The sequence below is a fragment of the Bos indicus genome, chromosome 11 (assembly GCF_029378745.1).
Source record: "Bos indicus isolate NIAB-ARS_2022 breed Sahiwal x Tharparkar chromosome 11, NIAB-ARS_B.indTharparkar_mat_pri_1.0, whole genome shotgun sequence".
Taxonomy (NCBI): domain Eukaryota; kingdom Metazoa; phylum Chordata; class Mammalia; order Artiodactyla; family Bovidae; genus Bos; species Bos indicus.
The window spans coordinates 27120017-27145349 of NC_091770.1; the positions used below are offsets into that span (position 1 = coordinate 27120017).

General features: G+C 51.1%; 1 protein-coding gene across 2 annotated transcripts; it reads right to left on the bottom strand.

Annotated features, from left to right (window-relative positions):
- Window positions 1–16417: 16417 nt before the first annotated feature.
- SIX2 (SIX homeobox 2) lies at window positions 16418–20723 on the bottom strand. Of its 2 annotated transcripts, none has more exons than XM_019970086.2 (2): window positions 19892–20723; window positions 16418–17733 (listed from the first exon to the last, which is right to left on the bottom strand). In XM_019970086.2, the coding sequence occupies exons 1-2, from the start codon at window positions 20455–20457 to the stop codon at window positions 17403–17405; spliced, it is 897 nt and encodes a 298-aa protein (XP_019825645.1). In that variant the 5' UTR covers window positions 20458–20723; the 3' UTR covers window positions 16418–17402. The 2 variants fall into 2 exon arrangements, with proteins under 2 accessions (XP_019825645.1, XP_019825647.1); XM_019970088.2 differs by having other exon boundaries at window positions 19898–20721.
- Between the last annotated feature and the right edge of the window lie 4610 nt (window positions 20724–25333).

The following is a 25333-nucleotide window of genomic DNA, read 5'->3' on the forward strand; positions in this document are numbered from 1 at the left end:
GTTCCCATGGAGTAGGAAATGGCAACTCACTCCAATATTCTTGCCTGAAAAATCACATGGACAGAGGAGCCTGGCAGGCTGTAGTCCATGCAGTCGCAAAGAGTCAGACATGACTGAGCACTCATGCACACACAGATAGATATTGGTAAGGATGTGGAGCAACAGGAACCCTCATTTGTTACTGATGGGAACGAAAAATAGTACAGCCACTTTGGAAGACAGTTTGGTGGTTTCTTACAAAGTTAAACATATTCTTACCATTTGACTCAACAGTCAGTCTCCTTGCTATTTACCCAAAGGAACTGAAAAATATGTTCATGTAGAAACCTGTACACAGATGTTTATAGCTACTTAATTCATAATTGCCATAACTCGGAAGCAACTGAGGTGTCCTTCAATGGATGAGTGGGTAAATAAACTGTGGTACATCCAGACAATGCAATATTATGCAGCATTAAAAAGATATGCTATCAAGCCATGGAAAGCCATGCGTAAACTTAAGCGCATATGGCTACGTGAAAGAAGTCAATCTGAAAAGGCTATACACTGTATGATTCCAGCTATGTGATATTCCCAAAAAAGGAAAACCGTAACAATAGTGAAAAGATGAGGGATTGGAGGAGGTGGGCAAGATGAATAGAGGGAGTGCAGAGGATTTTCAGGGCGGTGAAACTATTCTGCATAATACTATAATGGTGGACACACACCCACATACACTTGTGCAAACTCACGCAAAGTGCAGCATTGCAAGTGAACTCTGCACGACGGGCTCTGGGTGATAATGGTGCATCTGTGAGGGGGCTATGCTTGTGCTGGGGAAGACAGTGTGCGGGAAATTTCTGTATCTTCTGGTCCATTGTGAACCTAAAACTGCTCTGAAATTAGTTTATTAAAAATATATATTCTAAAAAAAATAAAAATAAAAATAAATATTCTAGGGACTTCTGTGGTGGTCCAGTGGCTAAGACGCTGCACTTCCAATACACGAGACGCAGGTTCAATCCCTGTTTGGGGAACTAAGATCTCACATACCGAGGAGCCTGCCTGCCTTGGCAAAGACCCAGCACAGCCAAAAAAAAAAAAAAAAAAGAATAAAAAATTTAAATATATATATATTCTAATGGCAAATCAGGCACCTGTTCAGTGACATTTTATCTGATGACACTTCATCTGCTATGTTATTGGGTAAAAACAATGATATTCTAATCAGGACAGACCCAGTCAGATGAAAAAAAAAAAAAACTGAACTTATCAAGGGCTATTTGAAATATAAATTTGTATCCATTATTGTTATTGACGTCTTGTTAAAAAATAAGATTTTTAGAACATTATATTCAATTTCATACCTCATTCAGTTCACATTATTTTTGTTTTCTAATGTATAGAAAAAGTATACAATATACTTAAACAAATGGAACATGATCAAATGTTTTTTATCTGATATAGCATATGAACAATATATTTTAGAGACCAATGAAATATATTTATGGAGCATGTACTATATGAACATACTATACTAAATACTAAGGATGCAAAACCTTGTAAGGTCTTTGCTTTCAGGTATTTTGGAAGGAAAGATAAGAAATATTAAAAAAAAAAAAGTAGTTGGAGTGAAGTTACATGACAGAATTGTTTACAAACTAAAGTAAGTGTAGGTCATTTCTACCTGGGGGAGACAGTCAGGTAGGTCTTCACAGAGGAGGTGACGTATAATCTGGGGTCAGAGTGGAACCCTCACCTCTGCAACCAATGCTTGATGGCAGATGCCTGCCCTCTGGTTCCACCTCTTCATTGAACCTTCCCAAGCTCTGTTTTGGATTCTGGGCACAGTGATCAATTTTGCACACAATGTCCCAGAGAGCAGGAAGGAGAATATTCCAACTCCCTCCATGGTGACATTTGGAGCTAGAGCACACACCCCATGAGGGTAGGGCCTACCTCTGACACGTGTTTATAAACTGGCACTTGGTATGATGCCTGGCACATCAGAGACTCTCGATCAATGTTGTGCAGCTGAACTGCATTGACCTTCTCAGCTAGACAAGCTCATTGGGTAATGTCTTTGGAGAGGAGTTAATAATAATCCCTGTGCCTTCACCTCCAGCTCCCCAACCCACAGATTTAGATTATTATGTACCTCCAGTCGCTTATTTGCTTGCCTCAGTTTACCTGTCACTGGTCTGCCTACTCAGGTGCCTTTATGAGATCTTCCTGAATTTGTTCTCAGCCTCTGAGTCCTTCACTCACTACTAGAGCACAGTGTCATTTTCAAAACTAGCGGTTTCACCATGGTCCTCCAGATCATTTATAAAAATGAAATAGTTTTGGTACTGATTTTACCAAACCTGGGGAATACCAAGGTTTTACCAAGTCTGGGAAGGGGATAAAGTCAATATTTTATGCCTTCCAAAAGCTCATCACAGCCCCCACCCCCACCATTGCTATCAAGGAACATCTGTGGATTTTTAAATCTCTTTTAGGGGTATGCCAGCCTGAGAAGGACCCAAAATAAAAGTGGGAACATATCTGGTAGCCTCTTGGGTCCAGACAAATTAATCTAGGCATAGGAGTAGCTGGAAACTTTCTTCATTTGGTTGCCCGGACTATGCTGAACTTATGTTTTCACAAGTGCATGCGTGGGGACAGCATGCACTGGAGAACTAGGAGTTACAACTTCTCAGTTAAGCCATTTCTTTGCCTTAGGCAATACTTTGAATGCAAGTTTTCTGTACTTTTGTGAACTAGGCATGGTCAGAGAATACTACACCTCAGAGAAACAGTGAAAGAAGAAAAGCAAATTACACAAGTAAAAGAGCCATAGGGTTCCAGATAGGAATATTATACTCTTTGAATTTGGAAAAGTAGTTTTCAGTTAGAATTAGATATACCTACACATGTGAGAAACCTATGGGATTAGTAGCTTAAATAAAATAGGGGTTTATTTCTCTTTTATATTAAGGAAATCTGGAGTAGGAGGTTGAGGGCTAGAATACCTACTCCAAAGTTATATTAGAATCAGGCTCCTTCTGTTTGACTGCTCCACCAATTTCAGCATGTTGCCTCATGGTCCAAGAAGGCTGTGCTAGCTCCGGCCATCGCATCTATATTCCTATCAGCAAAAAGGAGGAAGGGAGAAGAAAGGGATCCTCTTCCTTGAAAAACACTTCCAAAAGTTTACATACAACATTTCAATAATATTCATTAGCCAAAACTTAGTTGTGTGGTATGTTTAGCTGCAAGGGAGGTCAGAAAATGTAGTCTTTATTCTGCGCAGCATTTGGTCAGCTACAGATTGCAAGTTCTATCATTAACAAAGGTGTGGAGACTAAATTACAAGGGTCAATAGCAGATGGTGGTGAGGTGGGAAGATATAGGTATAGTATATCATTTACCAGAAAATAAATGATATTAATAGCCTACTGGGCACACATACAAAGTACTAAAGAGTGTGAAAAATAATTCTTTATATTTTTCCGCTTGGGTCACCTGGTTGGTCTATCTTGGAAAAGCTGCTTCCCTGGTGGCTCATATGGTAAAGAATCTGCCTGCAATGCAGGAGACCTGGGTTTGATCCCTGGGTCAGGAAGATCCCCTGGAGAAGGGAATGGCTACCCACTGCAGTATTCTTGCCTGGAGCATTCTATGGACAGAGAAGCCTGGAGGGCTACAGTCCATGGGGCCACAAAAAATCAGACTCAACTGAGCGACTGTCACTGTCATTGTCCAGAGAAGCAGAATCAAGGGAGGCCATATCATATACATAGATTTAGTTCCCTCTGGTAACCATTACTCTGTTCTCTGTATCTATATGTTGGTTTTCACTTGTTTTGTTCATTTATTTCATTTTTGCTTGTTCTTTATATTCCACATATAAGTGAAATCATATCCTAGTTGTCTTTTTCCATCTGACTTCTTTTACTTACCATATACCCTGAAGGTCCATGTTGTTGCAAATGGCAATATTTTATTTTTTTAATGACTGAATAATATTGTATTGTATATATATATATATACAATATATATTATATACAATATATACAGTATATATATTGTATGTATATATATTGTGTGTGTGTATATATATATATATACACACCACATCTTCTTTATTCATTCACCTATTGATGTGCACCTAGGCTGCTTCCATATCTTGGTATTGTAAATAATGCTGGGATAAACATAGGGGTGCATATACCTTTCCAAATGAGTGTTTTTGGGTTTCTTTGAATACATATTCAGAAGTGGGATAGCTGTATTATGTGATAGTTCTATTCTTATTTTTTCAGGATCTCCATGCTGTCTTCCACAGTGGCTGCACCAATTTACATTCCCACCAACAGTGTACAAGGATTCCCTTTTCTCCACCTCCTTGCCAATGCTTACTATTTCTTGCCTTTTTGATAATACTCATTCGAACAAGTGTGACATGATAACATATGGCCATTTCGATTTTCATCAGAAATAATGTTCAATCAGATATCTATCTTGTGGCCCAGCCAAGCTTCACATGAAATTAAAACCTTCAGATGCCTACCCTTTGTCAACTTGACATATATAGCTCCTTAAACCAAACTTAATGTGCAAATTAAGACAATAACTAGGTCATAATTCCAAGAATGATTCAACTATCCTGAGTACGATTGAAAATGCACCAACCCCATCCCCAGAAGAGGAGGGAAAATCCTTGAACTATGTTCACTCCTCTCCTTGATATCCCATAACTTAAATACTATGATGTAAAATTAACAAAATGTATGTGCTATAATATACGTCAATGCATCTTATGCTACATGATAAGGAAATAGAGGAAAAAACCCAATGATATTTGCTTAATATATATGCATGTGTATGTGCTCAGTTGCTCAGTTGTGTCCAACTCTTTGAGACACCAAGGACTGAACCCCACCAGGCTCCTCTGTCCATGGAATTTTCCAGGCAAGAATACTGGAGTGGATTGCCATTTCCTACTCGAGGGGATCTTCCCTACCCGGGGATCGATCCTGTGTCTCTTGCATCTGCTGCATTTGACAGGCAGATATATATGCATGCATTTGCATGCTCAATCGCTTCAGTTGTGTCTAGCTCTTTGCAATCTATGGACTATAGCCTTCTCGGCTCTTCTGTATGAGATTCTCTAGGCAAGAATACTGGAGTGGGTTGCTATGCCCTTCTCCAGGGGATCTTCCTGACCCAGGGACAGAACCCACGTCTCCTGCGTCTCCTGCACTGCAGGTGGATTCTTTACCACTGAGCCACTGTGGCAGCCCAATATATATGCTTATATTATACACAAAAATATAAATAGAAAAATAAGGATGAAATACTCTTGACAACTGCAGTCCTCATTTCTCTAACTGGTCACATAGTTGGAGCTGGTATTCATAATTACCTTCTTCCATTACCCATTCTAAACCTTTGCCTTCAGCTAGGACTTCAGCTGGTCATAGTTCTTCAACTGGTGGGTTGATTCCTCAAGGCTCTGGGCCCTTAGTAGTCCTGCCTGGTCTGGGTTGTTGTAGTTTTCCATTGACCTTAATTACAAGGCATGGTACTACTAAGAGATAAGCTAAGGGATCTCCTGTATCCCAGGACATCCTTTTCCTTACCTCCGGAGTGCAGGAGCAGTCCAACTTCCGTTTGGCAATCAGGACCAATTACCACAGCCAGCACAGTAACTCCCTTCTTTGCTTGTTGATTCAGAGGCATGAGGAACCCAAAGTGGGCAGGTGGCTGTCTTAACTTCCAGTTCAGTGGAATCATTGTTTTGTTTCCTGGTGGAAGCATTTCTCCTTCTGGAACTAAGACTTCTAGTAGAGCATCATGTTGTGGGAACAGAAAGCAGAAACTTTCCTTGTGAGTCACTAGGAGGAATAGTGAGTGGTGGCATTGCCATTTCTACCCCTTGATTCCCAGACCTGTGAGGTCTGGCTATGGGAAAAACAGCACCATAAATGGATGTAGATTCAGAGCATATACAGCTTTCTCAGGAACCTCACCCTAGTCATTGCCATCCAGCTGATGCTGTAACTAAATCTTCAAAAGATCATTCTACCTTTCTATCAAGTCAGCTTCCTCAGGATGGTGGGGGACATGGTAAGGTCAGTCAATCTTAGGAGCATGGCTCTACTGCTGCGCTTCTTTTGTGTGGGTGTATTCCTTGATCAGAAGCAATGCTGTATGAAATACCATGATGGTGACTAAGGCAATCTACAAGCCCATGGATGGTTGTTTTGGTAGGGAAAGTAAATCCATATCCTGAGTAGGTGTCTATTCCAGTAGAAGACTGTTGGTGAGAATGTTAACTGGTGCAGCCACTGTGGAAAACAGTATGCAGTTTTCTCAAAGACTAAAAATAGAACTACCATATGACACTGCAATTCCATTCCTGGGTATATATCTGGAAAAGCCAAAAACACAGATTCAAAAAGATACATGCACTCCAATGCTCATAGCAGCACTATTTACAGTAGTCAATATATGGAAGCAACCCAAGTGTCCATCAAAAGACAAATGGATGAAGATGTGATATATATATATATGTGAAAGTCACTCAGTCATGTCTGACTCTTTGAGACCCATGGACTATATAGTCCATGGAATTCTCCAGGCCAGAATACTGGAGTGGGTAGCCGTTCCCTTCTTCAGGGGATCTTTCCAACCCAGGGATCAAACCGAGGTCTCCCACATTGCAGGCAGATTCTTTACTAGCTTACCCACTAGGAAAGTCCATATATAGTTGTTGATATTTAGGCTCTCAGTCATGTCCAGCTCTTTGCGACCATAGACTATAGCCCACCAGGTTCCTCTGCCCATGGGATTTCTCAGGCAAGAATCCTGGAGTGGGTTGCCATTTCTTTCTCCAGGACATCTTCCTGACCCAGGGATCAAACCCACATCTCCTGAATTAGCAGGTGGGTTCTTTACTCCTGAGCCCCCAGGGAAGCCTGGTATATATATGTAACGGAATACTGCTGCTACTGCTGCTAAGTCACTTCAGTCATGTCCGACTCTGTGCGACCCCATAGATGGCAGCCCACCAGGCTCCCCCGTCCCTGGGATTCTCCAGGCAAGAACACTGGAGTGGGTTGCCATTTCCTTCTCCAATGGAATACTACTCAGCCATAAAAACAGAATGAAATCTTGCCATTTCAGCAACATAGATGGACTTGTAGTATGCTAGATGAAATGTCAGACAGAGGAAGACAAATACTATATGATATCATTTATATGTGGAATCTGAACGATAGGAGAAACTAGTGAATAGAACAACAACAACAAAACCAGTCTCACAGATATAGAGAACAAATTAGTGGTTACCAGTGGGGAGGGGCGAAGGAGGTGGGACAAGTCAGGGATAGGGGATTAAAAAGCACAAATTATTCTGTACAAAGTAAGCTACAAGGGTATATTGTACAACACAGGGAATATAGCCAATATTTTATAATTACTATAAATGGACCATAACATTTAAAAATTGTGAATCACTGTATTGTACACCTATAACATATAATATTGTACAGCAACTAAACTTCAATTTAAAAAAAGATTCTTGGGACTTCCCTGGCAACCCAGTGTGTAAGACTCCACACTTCCATTGCCAGGGGTGTGGGTTTGATCCCTGGTTGGGGAACTAAGATTCTGCATACAGTGTATCCAAAGAGATTGTCTTTGTCTTGATGGTTTGATCATGATATGTTTCAGTGTGGCTCTCTTTGAATTTATCTTACATAAAGGTTATTGAGCTTCTTGGATATGTAAATTAATGTTTTTCATCAAATTTGGGAAGTTTTTAGCCATTATTTCTTCAAATAGTCTTCCTGCCCTTTTCTCTCTCTTCTTCTTCAGGGAACTCCCAGTGTGCCTAGGTTGGTATGCTCACTGGTGCCCTGCAGGTCTCATAGACATTGTTCATTTTTCTTCATTCTTTTTTCTGTTGCTCAGACTGGATAATTTTGTTGGCTGATTCTTTCTCCTGTCAGCTCAAAACTGTTATTGACTCCCTCTAGTAAAAATGTTTCATTTTATTTATTGTAATTTTCAATGCCAAAATTTCTATATAATTTATTTTTGTAGTTCTGATTTCTTTATTGATATTCTCTGTTTGGTGTGACATAGTTCTCATGCTTTCTTTTAGTTCTTTAGATATAGTTTCTTTTAGCTCTTTGAGCATATTTCAAATGGGTGATTTAGGAGTTTCCTGGTGGTTCAGAGGTTAAGAATCCACCTGCCAGTGCAGGGACACAGGTTCAATTCTTGGTCCGGGAAGATTCCACAGGCCAAGGGGCAACTAAGTTCATGTACCACAACTACTGAGCCCGTGCTCTAAAGCCTGGACTCTGCAATGAGGGGAGCCATTGAAATGAGAAGCTCACATACTGCAACGAGAGAGTAGCCGCTGATCTCCACAACTAGAGAAAGCCCAGCACAGTCATAAATAAGTAAACAAAAATTATAAAATCAGGTGATTTATAGTGCCCATCTTGTAAGTCAATGTCTAGACTTCTTCAGAGACAACAACAAAGTAGGAAGAGCTTGGGTTTGCATCAATCTTAGATTGCCTACATAGATGTTAATCTGTGAGAGAAATGATCTTCTATTATGCTTAAGCGACTCTGATTTGGGTTTTTTTTTTTTTTAATCACGTTTAGCTGAACCTTGCCCTAATTAATATACTATGAAACAGATGAGGAAACTGAGGCCCAGAGAAGTGAAGTGACCTATAATGTAAGAGTGGTATCTCCATGTGTATTCCTCACCCCAGAAAAACCAAGACAAGCAAGACAAAAAACAAAAAACAGTATTCTAACTCATAATTGTAAAAAAAAATACATATAGATGCATGCAAAGGGAAAATTTACAGATCTCTCAGCTTTAAAATCACTGAGGGCTGACTAACCATAAAAAGTCAGTAAATCTGTTTCCTGGGATATCTTTCTGGTCACACAGGTAGCTTCCTTTCGCAATTTCCCTTGCAGTTTACTTGATCAAATGACTAAGTTCCGTTCCATGGAATGCAAGTGGAAGTGATGTGTACCACTCCAAACCCCCTCACCTCACCCACCCCTCCCATGCCTGTCTTTCATGCTTCTTACCCATATGGCAACTGAATACAAAAGACTCTAAGGGTGGAGCCACCTGATAAGGAAGGCTTGGTCCCTGAACCACCCCATGGGAAGCCACCTGTTGCCCAGAAATGTTCCACTAGACTGTTATGAATGTGGATGAGAAATAAACTCTTGTTTTGGGATTTGTCTACAAACATACGTAATACAGTCTCTTTTCTTGGGCTTTGCCTCAGCTCCATCTGAATTGGAAGCTGGTTTGTGTTGGGTAGACTTTGAGCCTGGGGCACACTTTTGTTGACATAGCTACCAGGTATGGTGACATTTTGATTCTTTCCTGGCCTCAAGTTTGGTGCCCAACACATTCCAGCTGCTTCTGGATGATGTGGCATTACCTACTTGTGCCTCCCTGCCCCCTCTTGGTTCCTGATCTCTAGGGAAGGAGGACTGCCTAACCCCGGATACTGTGTCTTGGCTCCACCCATTCTGGACCTTCATCCTTCCTCTGAAGCCTTGTCTATTTAATATTCCTACTAAATATTTATCTGCCTTTAGGGTGATTGTTTAACCTAGTTCTTTAAAGAAATAAGTAAATGATAAAGTAACTCTTGATTTTATCTATAGCTCTGAACTGACACCAAGGTCTAGTCTTTCAGAGTAAATAGAACTCTTGACTCTCCATTTTCTTCAGTTAAAAAAAAAAGCTACATCCCTTTGGGGATCACCCACAAAATTCAGCATTCACCTGCTGTGGAAATCTCTGGCTCACAACTCATTTGTTGGGAGCCTTAACTGACAGGTCCAGTGAGAGACCAAAACTCAAGTTCTCAGCTCTGCCTGCTTCCTCCGGGGAAGGTTTGGAAGTGGCCTGTCAGAACAGATCCCTTTCTTTCAGTGGTTAGGCATTCCTTTGAATGATTTCAGGGATGGTTTGTTCTGATTTTGAGATACATTTAAGTCTCTGTAGCAGCATCTGGAGCTCCATGATGGTGGCCATTTTTCTGCACCCTTGCCCAATCCCAAGGGAACAATCTCTATTCTTTGGGCTGGTTTGGTGTCTGCTTTTTCCCCCTAAAGGAAATCAACCCTGAATATTCATGGGAAGGACTGATGCTGAAGCCGAAGCTTCAATATTTTGGCCACCTGATACGAAGAGTTGACTCATTGGAAAAGACCCTGATGCTGGGAAAGATTGAGGGCAGGAGGAGAAAAGGGCGGCCGAGGATGAGATGGTCAGATAGCACCACTGACTCAATGGATATGAATCTGAACAAGCTCCCAGAGATAGGGAGGACAGGAAAGCCTGGAGTGCTACAGTCCACGGGGTCACAAAGAGTCAGACATGATTTAGTGACTGAACAACAATTTCCCCCAAACTCAAGAAGCCACCTCAACAACAGAATGCAGAAGAAAGAGCACGAGCCCACTGAAGACTGGACAAACCCTAGCAATCCCTACATTATTTTGCTTTTAGAAACGATTCTGCCTTGCCCTGTTTCTAATCTCCTTCAGCTGCCTAGCCCGTCCCACCAGGGCCTGCTCTTCCCTTAGGAGGACGAAGGAGTGACTCATACCGAACTGGCTTTAAGTTGAGCCCATGCATTCACTTGGACAAGCAATCTCCCTCATCAGTTCAGGTGTCTCCTGGCAGCTTTTCAGGGTCGCCAATGGCTCTGCTTGGGGACAACAGGGTATTGCACACACCTTATCTTGACACTGACAGAATCACCTAGCTCGGGTGGAATCTGAGCGCTTGCACCATCTACTGCTTCACGGGTGAAGGGCATGGGGGCTTCCAGAGGGGCCCGAAGGGTGTGTGCTGGGGAAGCAGGGGAGGAGCCGGACTGGGATGGGTCCGATGCGCTCTGGTCTTTGAAAAATAGTGTCTGGACTCCGCCTCCTTACTAATCTCCTTGCACCCCAGCAGTAAACCTGTGTTAAGTGAATGATGCTTTTTATTTACAGCCCACCAGAGAGCCCTGTCCGCAGCACAGGATTAATGGAGGTGGGGCTGGAAGCGGACAAAGAGGAGAGTGTCCCACCGAAGACTCTGGTCTCAGCCCTCAGGGTCCCCAATCAGCCTCACTGTCCCTATCAGAATGGCAGAGACAAGGCCGGAGTCTCAGGAGGGCGAAGAGGGAAGCGGCAGCAGATTGACCCTAGGATCCCAAGGTTCTATCTTTTCTATCTAGTAACCTGCGCTGGTCGAAATCTGCTTGGTGGTACTCGATGGTGCTTCAAAACTAGAAGAGCTCAAGTGAGGGAACGGGGTAATTACGCTGATGGTTGAAGGGATAAACGCTTGCACCGGACTTGGGCGGGTCACTGGGACTGCGAGCCCCGATGCCGCAGCTCGCTCCCACGGCAAAGGGCTGCCCCGATCCCCAGGGAAGCATCTGCGCCCCGCCACCCCCGGCCACCCGAGGACCCCGGGGCCAGGCGCCTCTCCAATCCCTGGCCCCGCGCAAACATGCGCTGCATACTGGCAAGGAGCAAGTTCAAATGCCGGTCCCACCGCTGTAAACGTGTCTGACTCTGGGCAAGTTCCCGAACCTGACGTCTCGGTTTCATGTATCAGTAATAATAGCTTCTTTGTGTGGCCTCTGTGAGAATTAAACAGATACCAGGTGTGTAAAGTGCCTGATGTGGAGTGAGCGTTCAAGAAAGGAAAAGTATGACCTGTTATTCTGGGCACTAGGGAAGTCACTAGCATCGAGCCGCGTCTCCATGGCCCAGGGCGAGTTACCCGGATAATGCTGCCAGCAATGAGCTTTGGAACTAAAGAAAGGTCCTGGCTGGGAGGCCAACACAAATCCTTGGAAAAACCCTGAAGGAAGGGAGTCGAGGGCCTGCAGCTCTGCAAGGCCCGCCCCCGCGGCTGCTCTCGCCTTCCTGTCTGACCCGTCGCTCTCTTTACAGGACCTCGGGCGACTGGGCTGACTCCCCGGCCGGGGCAACCGAGGCAACGCAGCCTGCAGACTACAGGATCTCAGGCCTGGGCTAGCTGGGCCTGAGTGCTCTGGACCTGCAGAGCTGAAGCGCCCCGCCCACCCCCCAGCCCCGAGCCCGGACGGCTGCGGGGTTGCGCATGGTTTTATCGCCCGCGGCGCGTCCCAAGCGTTCCGGCTCCTGGGCCTACTCGCGCCGCTAGCTCAAGGTCCAGAGAAGAAGGCTGTCCAGTCCCGCGGGCCCCTGCTCCCCGCAGCTCAGGCCCCAGAGCCTCGCGTCATCTCCAGCAGCGCGCGGGTCACTTGTCTGGGAAAGCCGGTCGCGCCGGGCCTGGCATCAAGCGCGCGGCTGGGTCTTCGAAGGCTTCAGCCGCCCCGTAGCAGCTTGCCAGAGTCCCAGCCGCCTCGGGCTAGTCAAACAGTGAGGACGCACGGGGTACTCCGGCTGGGCCGGGCGGCCGGTAGTTCTGGATTTAGCCCTGGCCTTTGCCAGGGCTGCTAGCATCCTAAAGAAGGCGTCCCTTGTGCCAGCCTGTCGGGTTTGTGCGCCCTTCAAGAAAGGGAGCCTTTGGGGGCGACTAGGGCCGCCTGTCGGGGTCTTTCTTCTGGCGCATCCACATGGTCTTATTTAGTCTCTCACCTAGCGCGGGAGCAACCCTGCTGTTGTGATTGACGAGAAACGGAGGGAAAACTCACCCCTCTGAAGGACACTATTCTGATCCTCTCCTCTCCGATTCCACCCCACAACCCATGAGAAACCTTTTTTGAGTTTCAGCCGCACAGGGACCCACGGAGTTTCGAGAAGAGGCTCCGGAGAAGAGGCACGCGAGGCCTTGACCCTAACACAGGGACTCCAGATCTTTCCGGGCTCCATTGCGCCCCCCACGCCTGGCAGCAGCAACCCAGCCCCCGCTCTTTTCCTCCTCACTCAGGCTGCCTGCGTCCAGCCGCGGGTCCAGGAATCAGGACCAGTTCAGGCAGGGTTGGGTTCCCGCGGCGCGAGAGGAGAGGCTGGTTCTCCTCCAGCCCCAGGCGCCTCTATTTACAAGCCGCATTCTGGGCTCCTCCAAGTGCCCTGGGCAGCTCAGTGGCTCACCCACGCACCTATGTACTCAAAAGAGCTGCCGTCTCAAGGCGCACCGGCGCTCACGCACTCTTACGAGCCTTCTCACGTCTGGCAGTACATCCTCGCGCACTGGGTCGCTTTCCTCTCCAGCTTCCCTAGTCGGCTCCGAGTGCCAAGGGTACCTAAGCCGCAGCGTTGGGATGGGCGACGCGAAAAAAACGAAGGGGCCCAGTCATGAGCCCAAGCCCTCCGTCCTCCACCCACCCCTCAATATGAGGACGTTCACATATCGCCTGTCCAAAGCCCGCTTCCCTCTTCTCGCCCAGCATCCTTCTGGGCAAGAGGTGGGAGCTGTTGGAATACAGGAGGCCAAATTCCCTGTGTCCTGACTCAGTACCCCCACTTGACTGGTCCCTGTTTTTGTCAGGTACTGAAATGGTGTGTCCTACAGGGACTGGGTTAAACTGAAGACTGAGTGGACTTGTAGTCTCCCCAAATCTCCCTGGCTCTGTTTAACCTTTTCTTGTGTGGCACACCATCACCACCTGCTCCTTAGGTAGACGAGTCACTCCCTCGAGACGCCCTGCAAGATCGGAACATCAGGTCCAGGCCTGACCTGAGGCCTGGAGAGGGCTGCCGAGTGCCCGGCATGGAAGGAGACTGTGGAGGCAGCATAGCCAGCCCTCAGTTTCCCTTCTGCCCTCAGTAGTCCTCGGCTTTTAAGTCCCCCAAGCAGAGGAGCTGGCCAGCTGCTCTCAAGGCCTAAATTCTACCTTCTTCATTAGCGTTTCACCTTCAAGGGTGCATGGGTATGGGACCTGGCTGGGAATAAATGAACAGCAAGTGTGGTTGGGGAAGCAGAAAGGGAGACTCATGCTTCTAGTTGCTGCGTTCCCTTCAAGTGGCCTGAGTAAAACTCTCAGTTTCAGTGACTACTGGCAGAGGGGAGGGGTGACAAGTCATTGAGAACCCCGTTTGATGAAGGCCTGGACAGGGAATGGTTGTATTCACCTGGCAACGTCTGTGCAAAAGTTATGTACAGTTGGTGCGGTAGGTCTATTGGAGTGTGGAGTGGAGGACTGGCTTGTATAGATTTATACAGTGGGTAAGTAGCTGCTTAGGTTTATTTTCAGAACTTCTGCATAGTTTCCCTTTTTAAATAAATATTTTTGGGCTTAACTTTCCAAGGCAGAGAGAAAAGGAAGTTGCAACAAGTAGCACCACTAAGCCTGAATAAAGCTCCAAGACAGGCACCCTGCCCCCTACTGGCCAAATCAGAGCTCCCAGCTAACTCCATGGATCCCATCTGGGTCTGGGGAGAGAGGGTGCTGCAGCTGGGAGCCCTGACCATCTGCAGAGATGATGGGTTAGCATCATCTCTTTCTTTGGACCACAGCTCCTGCAGCCTAGGCTTTCCCGGCCAGCTGTGCTTCAGGGCTGTGTTCTGGCCCCAGCAGGTCTATGTGCTGGGACTGGCTGCTGGCAAGGGCACTGGCTATGGGGGTGGATATGCAGGTTCCTGGGGAGAAGCAGAGGTTTGTGTTCGAGTGCATGAATACAGGGGTGAGGGAAGGGCTTGTTTGTGTAGGTACCTCACTACTTACATCTGTGCAGGAGAGTGTTTCACCTGAGGACATGTGTCTGTGTGTTTCTGTGTGTGTTTGTTTCTGTTCGTGTGCATGTGAACTATATGTGTGATGGAGTTTTGTGTGATGGATTTCCTTGTGTAGCCACCAAGTGTGAGCGGGTGAGTGTTTCTGTGCTAACCACAGTGCATGGCACAGTGAATTGAATTGTAAATATGTATGTGTCCTTGTGAAAGCTGGTGTAGAGTGTGTTTGTCTGTGATTGTGAGTGTGAAAATGGGGGGCAATAGGGGTGATTCAGGCTCCAGGGACTACTGTCTTTCCTCCCTTCCAGAAGTAATCACCGACCTGCTGGCTGACCCAAGACAGCTTCTCGATCCCTCGAGCCTCTTTGGATCCTCAGCTCTACACCCTGCCAGGCAGCGAGGGTGGGGCCACTCCCACCGAGGAAAATCTGAGTTTTCGGCGGCAGAGAGCACAGCCTCCAGGAGAGGCCACAGGAGCTGCCAGGGCTGGACTTCCTCTTGGGGTTCAGGGAACTTTGGGTGCTTGATGTGATCTCACCCTGCTGGGTAAAACCTGACCCCCACGCCTGCACAGAACGAAGTCTGGGGCAAAGCCTCCTGCTCCAAATTAGACGCCCAGCTTCCGGAATTGTAAGGGTCTCTACTGGGAAAGATCCTTGGTATTTAGAAAGTCGGCGCAAAACGGTTCTCCTCTAGCGGTAATTTCACCAAAGAGTCAAGTGCCAGAGAAGTAAGTCCCCGAGCTCCAGGATCACGGGTCGCAAGAACGCTTCATCCTCTCCATCCCTTCTCACCCAGGGCCACCAGATCTAGTTAGAAGTGTCCTGGTCACAGAGGAGCCAAGTGTATCATTTCAACAGCCCCCCAAGACCTGACACGAAAAAGCCACAACTTCCCTGGCGAGGAGTCCCGCCTGCTTCAGATCTGCCAGGACTGGCTTAGACGTGTCGCTGAATGGGGCGCGGGGAAGCTGGATCCCCGAGAGGGGAGGGGGCAGTGCAGGTTAATTTATGGCCGCAGAGGCACCACACATGGCAGGGACTCCTCGATCTGACCAGCCAAGTCCTGGCATCTGCTTGTTCCCTTTCAGAACACGCGTTCCAAGAGCTGGGCTTGTCCAGTCTCCAGGACTCCCCTCCTCCCCAAGCCCCTTCGTCTCCACCCCAAACCAACAGATTTCGAAGTATGGAGACCTTTGCTCCATGGCCACACGCCTGATCCCGGCTTCACGGCTGGATCAGCGGCTGCCCTTTCATCCAGCGAATCTGCCCAGTGCCTTCCACCTGGTTCTGGGCATTGCTTTCACCACTAAGGAGTCTGCCCTTTAGGAAAACTCCACGGCCCAACTTGTTCCCCAGCCTTGGCATCTTCAAACACATGTACCCACTTTCCGCACACAGCCCCTCATTTCCTACCCCCATTCCCAGGTGAAGAAAGAGTCGGTTGAGGACACTGCTGGGCTGGTGGGAGCAGAGGAGTCCCCAAGAGCAGCTGCCCCCTCCTCACTCCTATGGGGAGCTTCAGGGACAAGAAAAGGGACAGAGGGCTTTGGGGCAGGAGGTTTCAGAGTATTCAGTCCCTTCACTTAGCTATTGATATAGGTTGTGTATGTGGGAAGGCATCTCCCAGTTTCCAGGACTTACCGGGCATGGCTGCCCAGAACGATCCACCCGGGGTGTTGAGTCCCTGTAGGGAAATCAGACACAGCTGCACGTCCGGCTGGCAGGCCTCATGGTATATATCCATATTTATATTTATGATTTCTAATTTTATTATAAAATAAAAGCAGAAATATTTCCCGAAGAACATTCACATGAGGGCATAACAGGGAGATGGCAAGTCCGCAGCTCCGGAGGCACGCTCCGCTTGGAGCCGGGTGGCCACTGTCCGGGGAGGAATAAGAGAGCATAGCGGGGCCTCACCAAGACAGAGGGGCTGGAGGCAAGGGGGCGTGCAGGGGCTTCTGCTCCTTGGCCCGTTCTCTTTCACTTAAGTTACTGGGTACAAAGCTGACACCTTGGGGAAGGGCCTCTGGAGAAAGCCCAGGTTCAAAGGCCCTGTTTTTTGTTTTTTTTTTTTTTTGCTCTTTCCCCTCCCACTCCCAGCCTAGGAAAGTGAGGAATAGGTGGAGGGTACATAGATGGTCAGGCATAAGGAGAAACACTGAGGGGTACAGCTTGCGAGGCGCAAGAGGCTGGCGGAGAGGAGACAGAAAAACAGACATGAGTAACAGAAATCTAGTGAGAGGTGGCAAGTAAGAGGCACAGAGGAAACAGTACAAAAGGGGAAAGAAGAAAGGGAAAGGAGGAAAGAGAAAGAAGGGGAAGGAAGAGGGGGAAGGAAGAGGAAGAACGAATGAGCAAGGAGGGCAAAGGAAGAGAGAGAAGAGAGGGGAGGAGAAGGCAGGGAAAGAGAGAAAGAGTAGGAGAATGGTGTATAATTTATTCCCTTCCCTGGTTCAAGACCCGGTCCGGCCTCCAAAGGACCTTCAAAGCAACTTGTTGGAAAAAAAAAAAAAAAAAAAAATCCCGAACAAAGACTAAACCAGAGAGCCATCCGTACTACCCGGGCCAGGCCGGCAGTTCTTGCCCTTTCAGCGCGCGGGCCTTTCAGTACCTGGTGGGGCCGCCGGCGCGGGCCGCCCTTCGGACACGGTCCCTCTTGGGTCCCCAGCGCCCAGGCCAGAAGGCAAGCGCGTCGAGGCAGGAGGGGCTCTAGGACCCCAGGTCCACGAGGTTGGCCGACATGGGGTTGAGGATGGAGTCCTGCAGGCCGTGGTGGTGCTGCAGAGGGTCCGCGCCGCCTCCGCCCGGCACGGGCACGGGCACGGCGCTGGGGCCCGGAGGGTGGCCCAGGCTATGCAAGGACGGGAGCCCCGGGGGCGGCGGCGGGCTGAGCAGCAGCGCGGGGCTGGACGACGAGTGGTCTGGCGTCCCCGACGGCGTCTTCTCGTCCTCTGAGCTGCCTAGCACCGACTTGCCGCTGCCGTTCAGCGACGCCGCCAGCGGGTTGTGGCTGTTAGAGTTGGAGTTCTCGCTGTTCTCCCTGCAAGAGCAGGAGCAAAGCAGCGGGGTCAGCGGGGAAACCAAGGCCGCTCGGCTCAGTGTCGCCGGGAGCCAGAGCCGCCGCGCGCAGCCTGCGGGTGTTTTCGGTTTCTACCATTTTCTCTTCCAGGTCTGGGCTCTGGTTCTCTTAGTCTCTCCAGACCCGATTTCTTCCTCTGTACTTTCTCCCGGTATCATTTCTGTCTCCCCACCTCTCCAGCTCTTAATCTCAGGAATACCTTTCTGCTCTCCGTGTGTCTGCCCTCCATGCCTGCCCCCACTGAGTGGCTAACCTTTCTTTTCCAGAGCAGAGGGGCAGGCGAGCAGGGTTCATGGAGTTGTCACCGAGAGGAACAGGGAGCAAGAGAAGGTGCCTGGATTTTCAGATCACTCCTGGCTGAACACAAAGCCAGGGTTTGTTGCGGAGAACTGGTACCAGGAGAGTCAGGAACCCTGGATTCTAGGCTGAGGGTCCACTTGAGGACTTGAGGTTGAGAAATCTCGCAGGTCCTCATCTCCCTTTGCTTTCCTCTGCCTGAGGGAAATCTCTGTCAGAGGGACAGGTTTCCAGAGCTAAGGGTCTTTTCCCTCTAGTTCCAAACTGTCGGGCCGCGTTAGAGTTTTCCCTGTGGGGCCTACGGAACCAGGCCAGAAGGGTGCAAAGGTGCCCTTTCCCAGGGCAAAGATGCCCTTTTCCCAGCTCCCAGTGGAAGCTTCAGCTGGGGCCTGAGGCTGGGCATGTGGAGGGTGACTTTTGAGAGAAGAGAGAGGGAAGACGGTTGCTAATCCTGGCCTAGATTCTCCCACCATACTAGAAACTGAGAAACTCTTCCGCCTTCACCTGGGGCCTGGCCTGTGCACTTAGTTCTTCAGGATTCTGGATACATGCCAGTCTGGCTGGAGGGGGACCTCCACAGGGAGAACCCCCCTCCCGCAGGGTCTTTCACCAACAGCCCCTCACCCAAATTTGGAAATCTGAATTCTTAGGTAAATTCTCTCTGTACTGGCTTTCCAGGGCCTTTTCTTTCTGTTTTTCTGGAAGAGGACTTTCCACAGGGCTGGGAGCCGAATCCTTACAACTGTGGATACCCCACCCTCATGGTCTTAGAGACCAGGGTCAGCTGGAAGCCTCCTCCCCACCTCAGATTACACTGTTCAGCACCCCCAGTCTGACCCCCGCCCTTCACTCTGGGCTGCACACACCCAGTACCACAGACCCCAGGTGTCTTGTTTTTCTGTTACACTCAGGTTGGAGTCTGTTCCCACAGTTTCTCTCCCATCTCCTCCTCCAGATCTGGGGTTCTGAGAGACCAAAGCCACAGGGACCTCATTGTCAACTGCAAGGCTAGTTTAGGAAGTCCAGGTTTCCCTGAGGACGGGTGACTCCCAGCCCTTCTGTTGCTCTCAGCTCACCCTAGACCTACCGACCTACCCGCCAGAGAGGGTAGAGCCTAAGGAGAGAGGAGCTAAAGGCTTGGCAATCCAAGGCTGCTGGGTCCAACAGGGCAGAAAAGGGGACATGTGTTTTTCTTCTCTCCGGGAGCTGACACTTCCTCCCCAAGCCTTTTGCCTCTTGGTCCTTTCAATGCGGGATAAAACGCTTTCCCTATCAACCCCCTTATCCAGACAAGGAAAATTCTTCTAGGCCCCTCTACATCCAGGTTGTATCAGGCAAGTTCCAATCCCAGTCCTGACCCCTAATCACACAGCCTGGTGCTGCTGAGTGAGGCAGACGGAAAGTTCCAGGAAGAGCTGGTGAATTCTCGCACGCAGTCTTAAAACCCGCAACCCCGATAGTCCTCGCCAAACCCCTCAGCCCTCCGACCTTCAGAGAACTCTCAGGCTCTGCCTGCGGTACCCGCCCCCCTTGCCTGGAATCCAGGCCTACTGTCTTGCCTTGACCCCGAGGCTCGCTGCTTCTCCACGTTTGCGCACAAGAGACCAGGGAATTAGTTGATGACTTTCCGATTGCTTTGCCCGCTTTAGACAAATTTCTGATCTTCTGGTCTCCCGAAAGAGCAGTCCGGGTTAGATCAGGCCGCAGCAGGGCCCTGGCTGGGATCAGGGGCCCAGTTCAGACCTCTCCAGGGGCTGAGCAGACGTCCCGGGACCCCCTCTCCCTCGACCCCTGGGGAAGCTGGTGTGGAAGCTCTACTTACTCGTACCTTTCCTTGGCCTCGGCTGCCCGGTCGCGCTGCCGCCGGTTCTTGAACCAGTTGCTGACCTGTGTGGTGGTGAGCCCCGTGGCCTCTGCCAGCTCGCGCTTCTCGCGGGGTGAGGGGTAGGGGTTGTGAGCGTACCACTCGCGCAGCACGCTGCGACTCTTCTCCTTGAAGCAGTAGCTGGTCTCCTCGCCGTCCCAGATGGAGCGCGGCAGTGGAAACTTGCGGCGCACGCGGTACTTGCCCACCGCGCCCAGGGGCCGGCCGCGCAGCTTCTCCGCCTCGATGTAGTGTGCCTTGAGCCACAGTTGCTGCAGCTTGGCGTGGTTGTGCGGCGAGAACTGGTGGCTCTCCAGGATCTTGTAGAGCTCGCGGAAGTTGCCGCGGTGGAAGGCCACCACCGCCTTGGCCTTGAGCACGCTTTCATTCTTGTGGAGGTGCTCGCAAGCGGGCAGCGACCACAGGAAGCGGCCCAGCCGCTCGATGTTGCCGCCCTGCTGCAGCACCTCGCACACGCACGCCACTTGCTCCTGCGTGAAGCCGAAGGTGGGTAGCATGGACATGGTGCCGGCTGCTCCCGCGCCCGCCCGCGCGCCCTCAGCGCGCCGCGCGGTCCGGCATGGGCGCCTCCCCGCCGGACCGTCCTGAGCCAAGAGGCGGACTGGGGCCCCTGGCCTGGCTCTGGCTCCCGGCGAACTCGGAGTCACTGCAGTACGTCCCCGCGCAGGCCGTGGATCCCGCGCCGCTCCACGCCCCCGCCGGCCGCGCGCCTAGCCAGCGCCCTCGTCCAAGCCCGGGGGCCGCCCGCGGCGCGGCTCCGCATGCTCCGCGCCCTCCCGCCCTCCCGCGCGCCGCTCCCTCGTTCGCTTCTCGCTCTCTCCCTCCCGTCTAGCTTGCTCGCTGCTTTTTTAATAATATTATTCTAAGCGGGCATGAGGCGCTGCGGCCCGAGCCCTGATTGGTCTGGTTATCTGACCCGGGGCCTGCCCGCGCCAGACAATAGTCGGAGTCAAATTATTCGCCATGGAGACGCTGTCAGTCACTGGTAACCCGAGCCCCGGCGGGCCAGGCGGCTCCCCCCGGCCGGCTCCGCTGACAGATCGCCCGGCTCGGCGCAGAGCGGAGGGCGGCCCGAGACAGGAGCCGGAGGCTCTCCAAAAGCCTGGGAGGAGGTGAGGGCCGGGCTGGGGCTGGCGGCGGCGGTGATTGACGGGGCGGACGCCCAAAGAGCAAGGAAGGTGCTGGATCGGGGTGGGGTGGGGGGGCGGAGAGGAGAAGCGCGGAGAAGAAAAGGGGAGGACCATGGTGGGAAGGGAAGAGGGGAGAAGAGAAGGCGGAGGGACTGTTTAAGGGGGTGCCGGGAAGAAGGAGAGGGGCGGAGGGAGCCACGATGGGGAAGAAAGTTAGGGCAGCTTTTCGTAAGGCCTCTCCGGATGCCCCCTGGGTCATCACGCCGCTCCTGGGGCAGCTGTTTGCCGGGTGGATTGTGCCCAGGAGCCGACCAGTGGGGTGGAAGAGTTTGGATGCTCTCGGGCGCCCCTCAAAGATTTGACTTTTCCTGCTGACAGTGCTCCACCCCCATCCTAGGAGCTCGGGACCCGACCGGTCTGCTAGGGAAAGGGGGAGGGAGTAAGAGAGAGAAGTGGGGAAAATTTGGCAGTGGCCACAGGCAGACGCCTGACAATCTACTTCTTGGAGGATCCCGCCTTTCCTTCGTCTCCTAACCGGGCCGGCTGCCCCGCGGCCGGTACCGCCCGGCTGAGCGCTCTCTGCTTCTCGCTGGGCGGGGACACAGACTTAACCCCACGGGTCCCACCTCCCGAAATGCGCCCGGCACTTCCGTGCTGCCTCTACGGAAGTTAACTCCGGTGGGCAGAGCCGGTGGTCTGCCCACGGGAAGGCGAGGGCAGGGAATCTTGAATTCGTGGCGCTTCCCCTGTGGGTGGTCGGGGAGGACCGAGTGGAGGCAAGATCCCCCCTCCCTTTCTGGCCTCTCTACTCCGACTCGGCTCTGGCCAACTCCAACATGAGAACCGGGTCGCTGAGCTCCGGAATGAGGGGCTTAAAAAGGGAATCTTGCCTTTTTTACTTCTTTGTCAGGGCGCATATGTAAACACGTGCTGCTGGTTCTCTGCGAGAAGGGCAGGCGAGTAGATGGGAGAGCTGGAGTGGAAGAGGGGGGTGTTGTGGCTGTTTCTACGGTTTTGAAAAGCCCTGGGGTTAGATCCTTCACTGAGTAGTCCTTTTCACCTCCGCTTCGCCTGAAGGCTGGAGTCTCGCTGGCTCCCAGTGCCAGGACCCAGGCCAAAACAGCCTGGGCTCAGCATTCAGTTTAGGACTGTGCAGTATGTGTCTAGGTCACGCTTCTCGGTTCCTACCCCTTTAAATTTACTCGGAAGTTGGTGTTAGGAACACTGGAATGGGGGGGGGGAGGTCCAGAACCCCCGGTTCAGGTTTTGACTTTGCGTGGTGTTTTTGAGCAAGGCACCTATTTATTCGTCTAACCCTTAGCAACATTTCCCAAAGTTCCCTGCTCTAGCGTTCTAGCAGTCCTCTGGGGGACTTGGCAGGGAGTGGAACCCAAGTCTCCCTAGGACTTTTGCCTCTGGGGGCTTGTCCAGGTGTATTGAGACCACAGGGTTATCAAAGTATGTTCCAAACCAGTGGTAGGAACAGCTCCCTGCAAAAGTTCAGGTGGCATGTTCAGAGCCTGTATCTATCTGCTGGGAGGAGCCCTGCTGTGTCCAGGCCACTTTATCCAGAGTCTTGTGCCCTGCCACACAGAGTTCATCTCAGAGTCGGGCTTAGAGGACTCTGGAAAACATGGGGAAATACATATCCCTGGCTGCAGTGAGGTTCAGACCTGGGACCACCTTACTGGTCCCAAGAAAGGTCAACCTACTCTTTTCAAGACCCCTTTCTCAGCCACAGGTAGGCAGGTCCCAGCTATGGCCACTGCACGATCAGGCTGTAGCTGTGGGGAGCACCCTGGTCTGGTGCAGGCGGGTGGGACTGGGCAATAACTTCCTGGCATGAGACTCTGGGCCACTTTACAGTCTGTTCCACCTCATTCTCTCCGCTATTAGGTGAGGTCTTTGTGATCTTTAAGGTCCCTGTTGCTGGAGTGAGTCTAAGAGTACTAACCTTGAAAAGGTGGGTAAACTGCACCCTCAATCACAGCTTCTACTGGGAATATGCCCCTCAGTGGCCCCTTGGAGCTGCAAGATTGAACTTATTTTGGGACTGGGTCCTGCCCATGTTCAGCTAAGGCAGATTTTCTGGAGCTTCAGACTTACTATCCTTTCTAGTGTTGCTCTCTTTGTGGCCTCTGGGCGCTGAGCCCAAGAGTCAGACCTGCCAGGAGTACACCCATGGCACCTGCCATCTTGGACAATACAGTGTGTGTCATAGGAAAAGAGTAAGCACAGAAATCCTGTATCACCATTACCCAATACATGCATATATGTCCATATGCCACTCTCCCTTTCTCCATATTTGTAGGAGACTGGTTCTAGCAGGTATGGGCTAAAACCTATTGCTAACAGTGGCACCTGAGTGCCTGCCCTAAAAAAGGCTCCTGAGGTCAGCTAGGGCCTCTTTACACTCTGCATCCCTCCCTGTCAGCCTTTGCCCCACAGGATAGAGCAACTGGCAGGTGTTTGAGTCTTCCAGGACTTGATAGATACCAGCCTGACCCTAAGGCAATCTCAGCCCCAGGTTCCAGTGCTCAGAGCAGCCACTGGAGAGCCTGAGGGTGCCAGATGCCTTGGGTCTACCTCCCCCGCCACCCCCTCCAACCAATCCAAGGAATCTATGAAATATGCAGTCTATTCCTCCCCTAAGACACACTTGAGAGTTCTGCACAAATCGGAGAAGCTCCATGGCTGCGGAGGAGAAAACTTTTGTAGACCTCTGGAAATTTGGGTCTTACTGAAATGTCTCTTTCACCTCCAAGTAGGTTGGGAGGCCCCTGGGATAGACTTTCGGGAAGGCAGCAGCAGGTATGGATGGGTGTTCTTTAATGAGCCCACACTGACAAATGCCCCTGCCCTGACTCTTGGTCAGGGACAGTCTGGGGCTGGGCACCCACAGATGGCACCCATTTCCCATCCCAGGGATGGCACATGGCCCACTCCAGGGACTTTCGGAGAAAGGGAGAAAACAGAGGAACCATCCTCCCAAGGGCTCCCCTCACTTCGAGTTGGAGCTTTTCGGAAGGAAGGGGGTGCTAAGGTGAAGGAAATGCTAGCTGGCTATTTCCAACGACCAGCAGAGAAGGGGGCAGGGGTTCGTTGCCAAACCAGAGGACCAGAACTTTTCTCTTTATTTCTCCAGCCTATACAGATTGCAGAAATCCGCTGGGCAGACAGGGGCCCTTGCGCCGCCCGCCTCAGGCCTTCCTGGCCGTTCTGAATCTCTGGGGCGTCGGGGCTGGGGTTGGGGTTGCGGAAGCAGGGGTGGGCGGGCCGCGGCGGCAGAGCCCCGTTCCCGCGCACGCTCGCCCAGACCTGGCCTCCTGCTTGGGCTTCGCTCTCGTTTCGTTGAAAGCGGGCTCGCATCGCCTCGCCTCCGCCTGCCCTCTGCAACCAAACCCCCTCCACGCCCCGCCGCACCCCACTATTTTCTGTTTTGGCCGACGTTTGGGGCACGTCAGGGCCCGGGAATTCCGCTCGCAGGAATTCTCCTTTTTTGAAGACGGTTCCCGCTGCGCCCCGAGCCCGGGTGCGGATGCAGGGCACTGGGCTCCGGGTGGCCGCTCTCGTGAAACAGCGCGAATCGTGGCGTCGCCTGCACCGCACGTGGCTGGCACGGCCCCGGGCTCCCAGGGCCGGGAAAACAGGATCCCGCGGGGGCCGCCGCTGCCCCTCCGCCCTGCCTGCCTTTTGCTCCGGACCCACGCGGCGGCCTGGAGCGCCCTCTCGAGCAAACGGTTTGGAGGCCGCGGGCTCACAGGGTATCTTGCTCAAACGAAAAGAGCGAGAATTTAGGGCTCGGGGCTGGACTGGAGGCCGGCAAACCCGGGGAATTGACCCGGGGTGGCGCCAGGGCCGAGTGGGACTTGAGATGGGTCCCCAGGTCCCGGGCGCAGCCCGCCTGCCTACGACGCTCGGCCCGGCTCGGGGTTTTCCGTCCCCGCCCGCGGTCCCGGCTCGGTCCCGGAGCCCTTCCTACCCGCGCGGCGCTCCCTCCCAGGCTGGCAGGGGACAGCGGGGCCCTTTGCCTGGGAAGGGGTTGCAGGGCGCGGAGCGTTGGGCATGCAGGTGAAGGGGCCAGGCTCTCGGCTTCGGGTTAAGAAGCCGTGGAAGTCGGCTGCCAGCTTTCTCCCGCGGAATCGCGGAGGGCCCGCGCACCCGGCCCTGCCTTTCCTCCGGGTCTGCCCGCGAGCGCCCCCACGCGGGAGGTCCCAGAGTCCCGGTCGGTGGGTCGGTGCGCAGTTTC

Coding starts and splice junctions, on each gene's coding strand:
- SIX2 (XM_019970086.2), bottom strand. CDS start 20,457: ATGTCCATGCTACCCACCTTCGGCTTCACGCAGGAGCAAGTGGCGTGC. Junction 17,734..19,891: donor GAGGCCAAGGAAAGGTACGA/GTAAGTAGAGCT, acceptor CTGCTCTTGCAG/GGAGAACAGCGAGAACTCCA.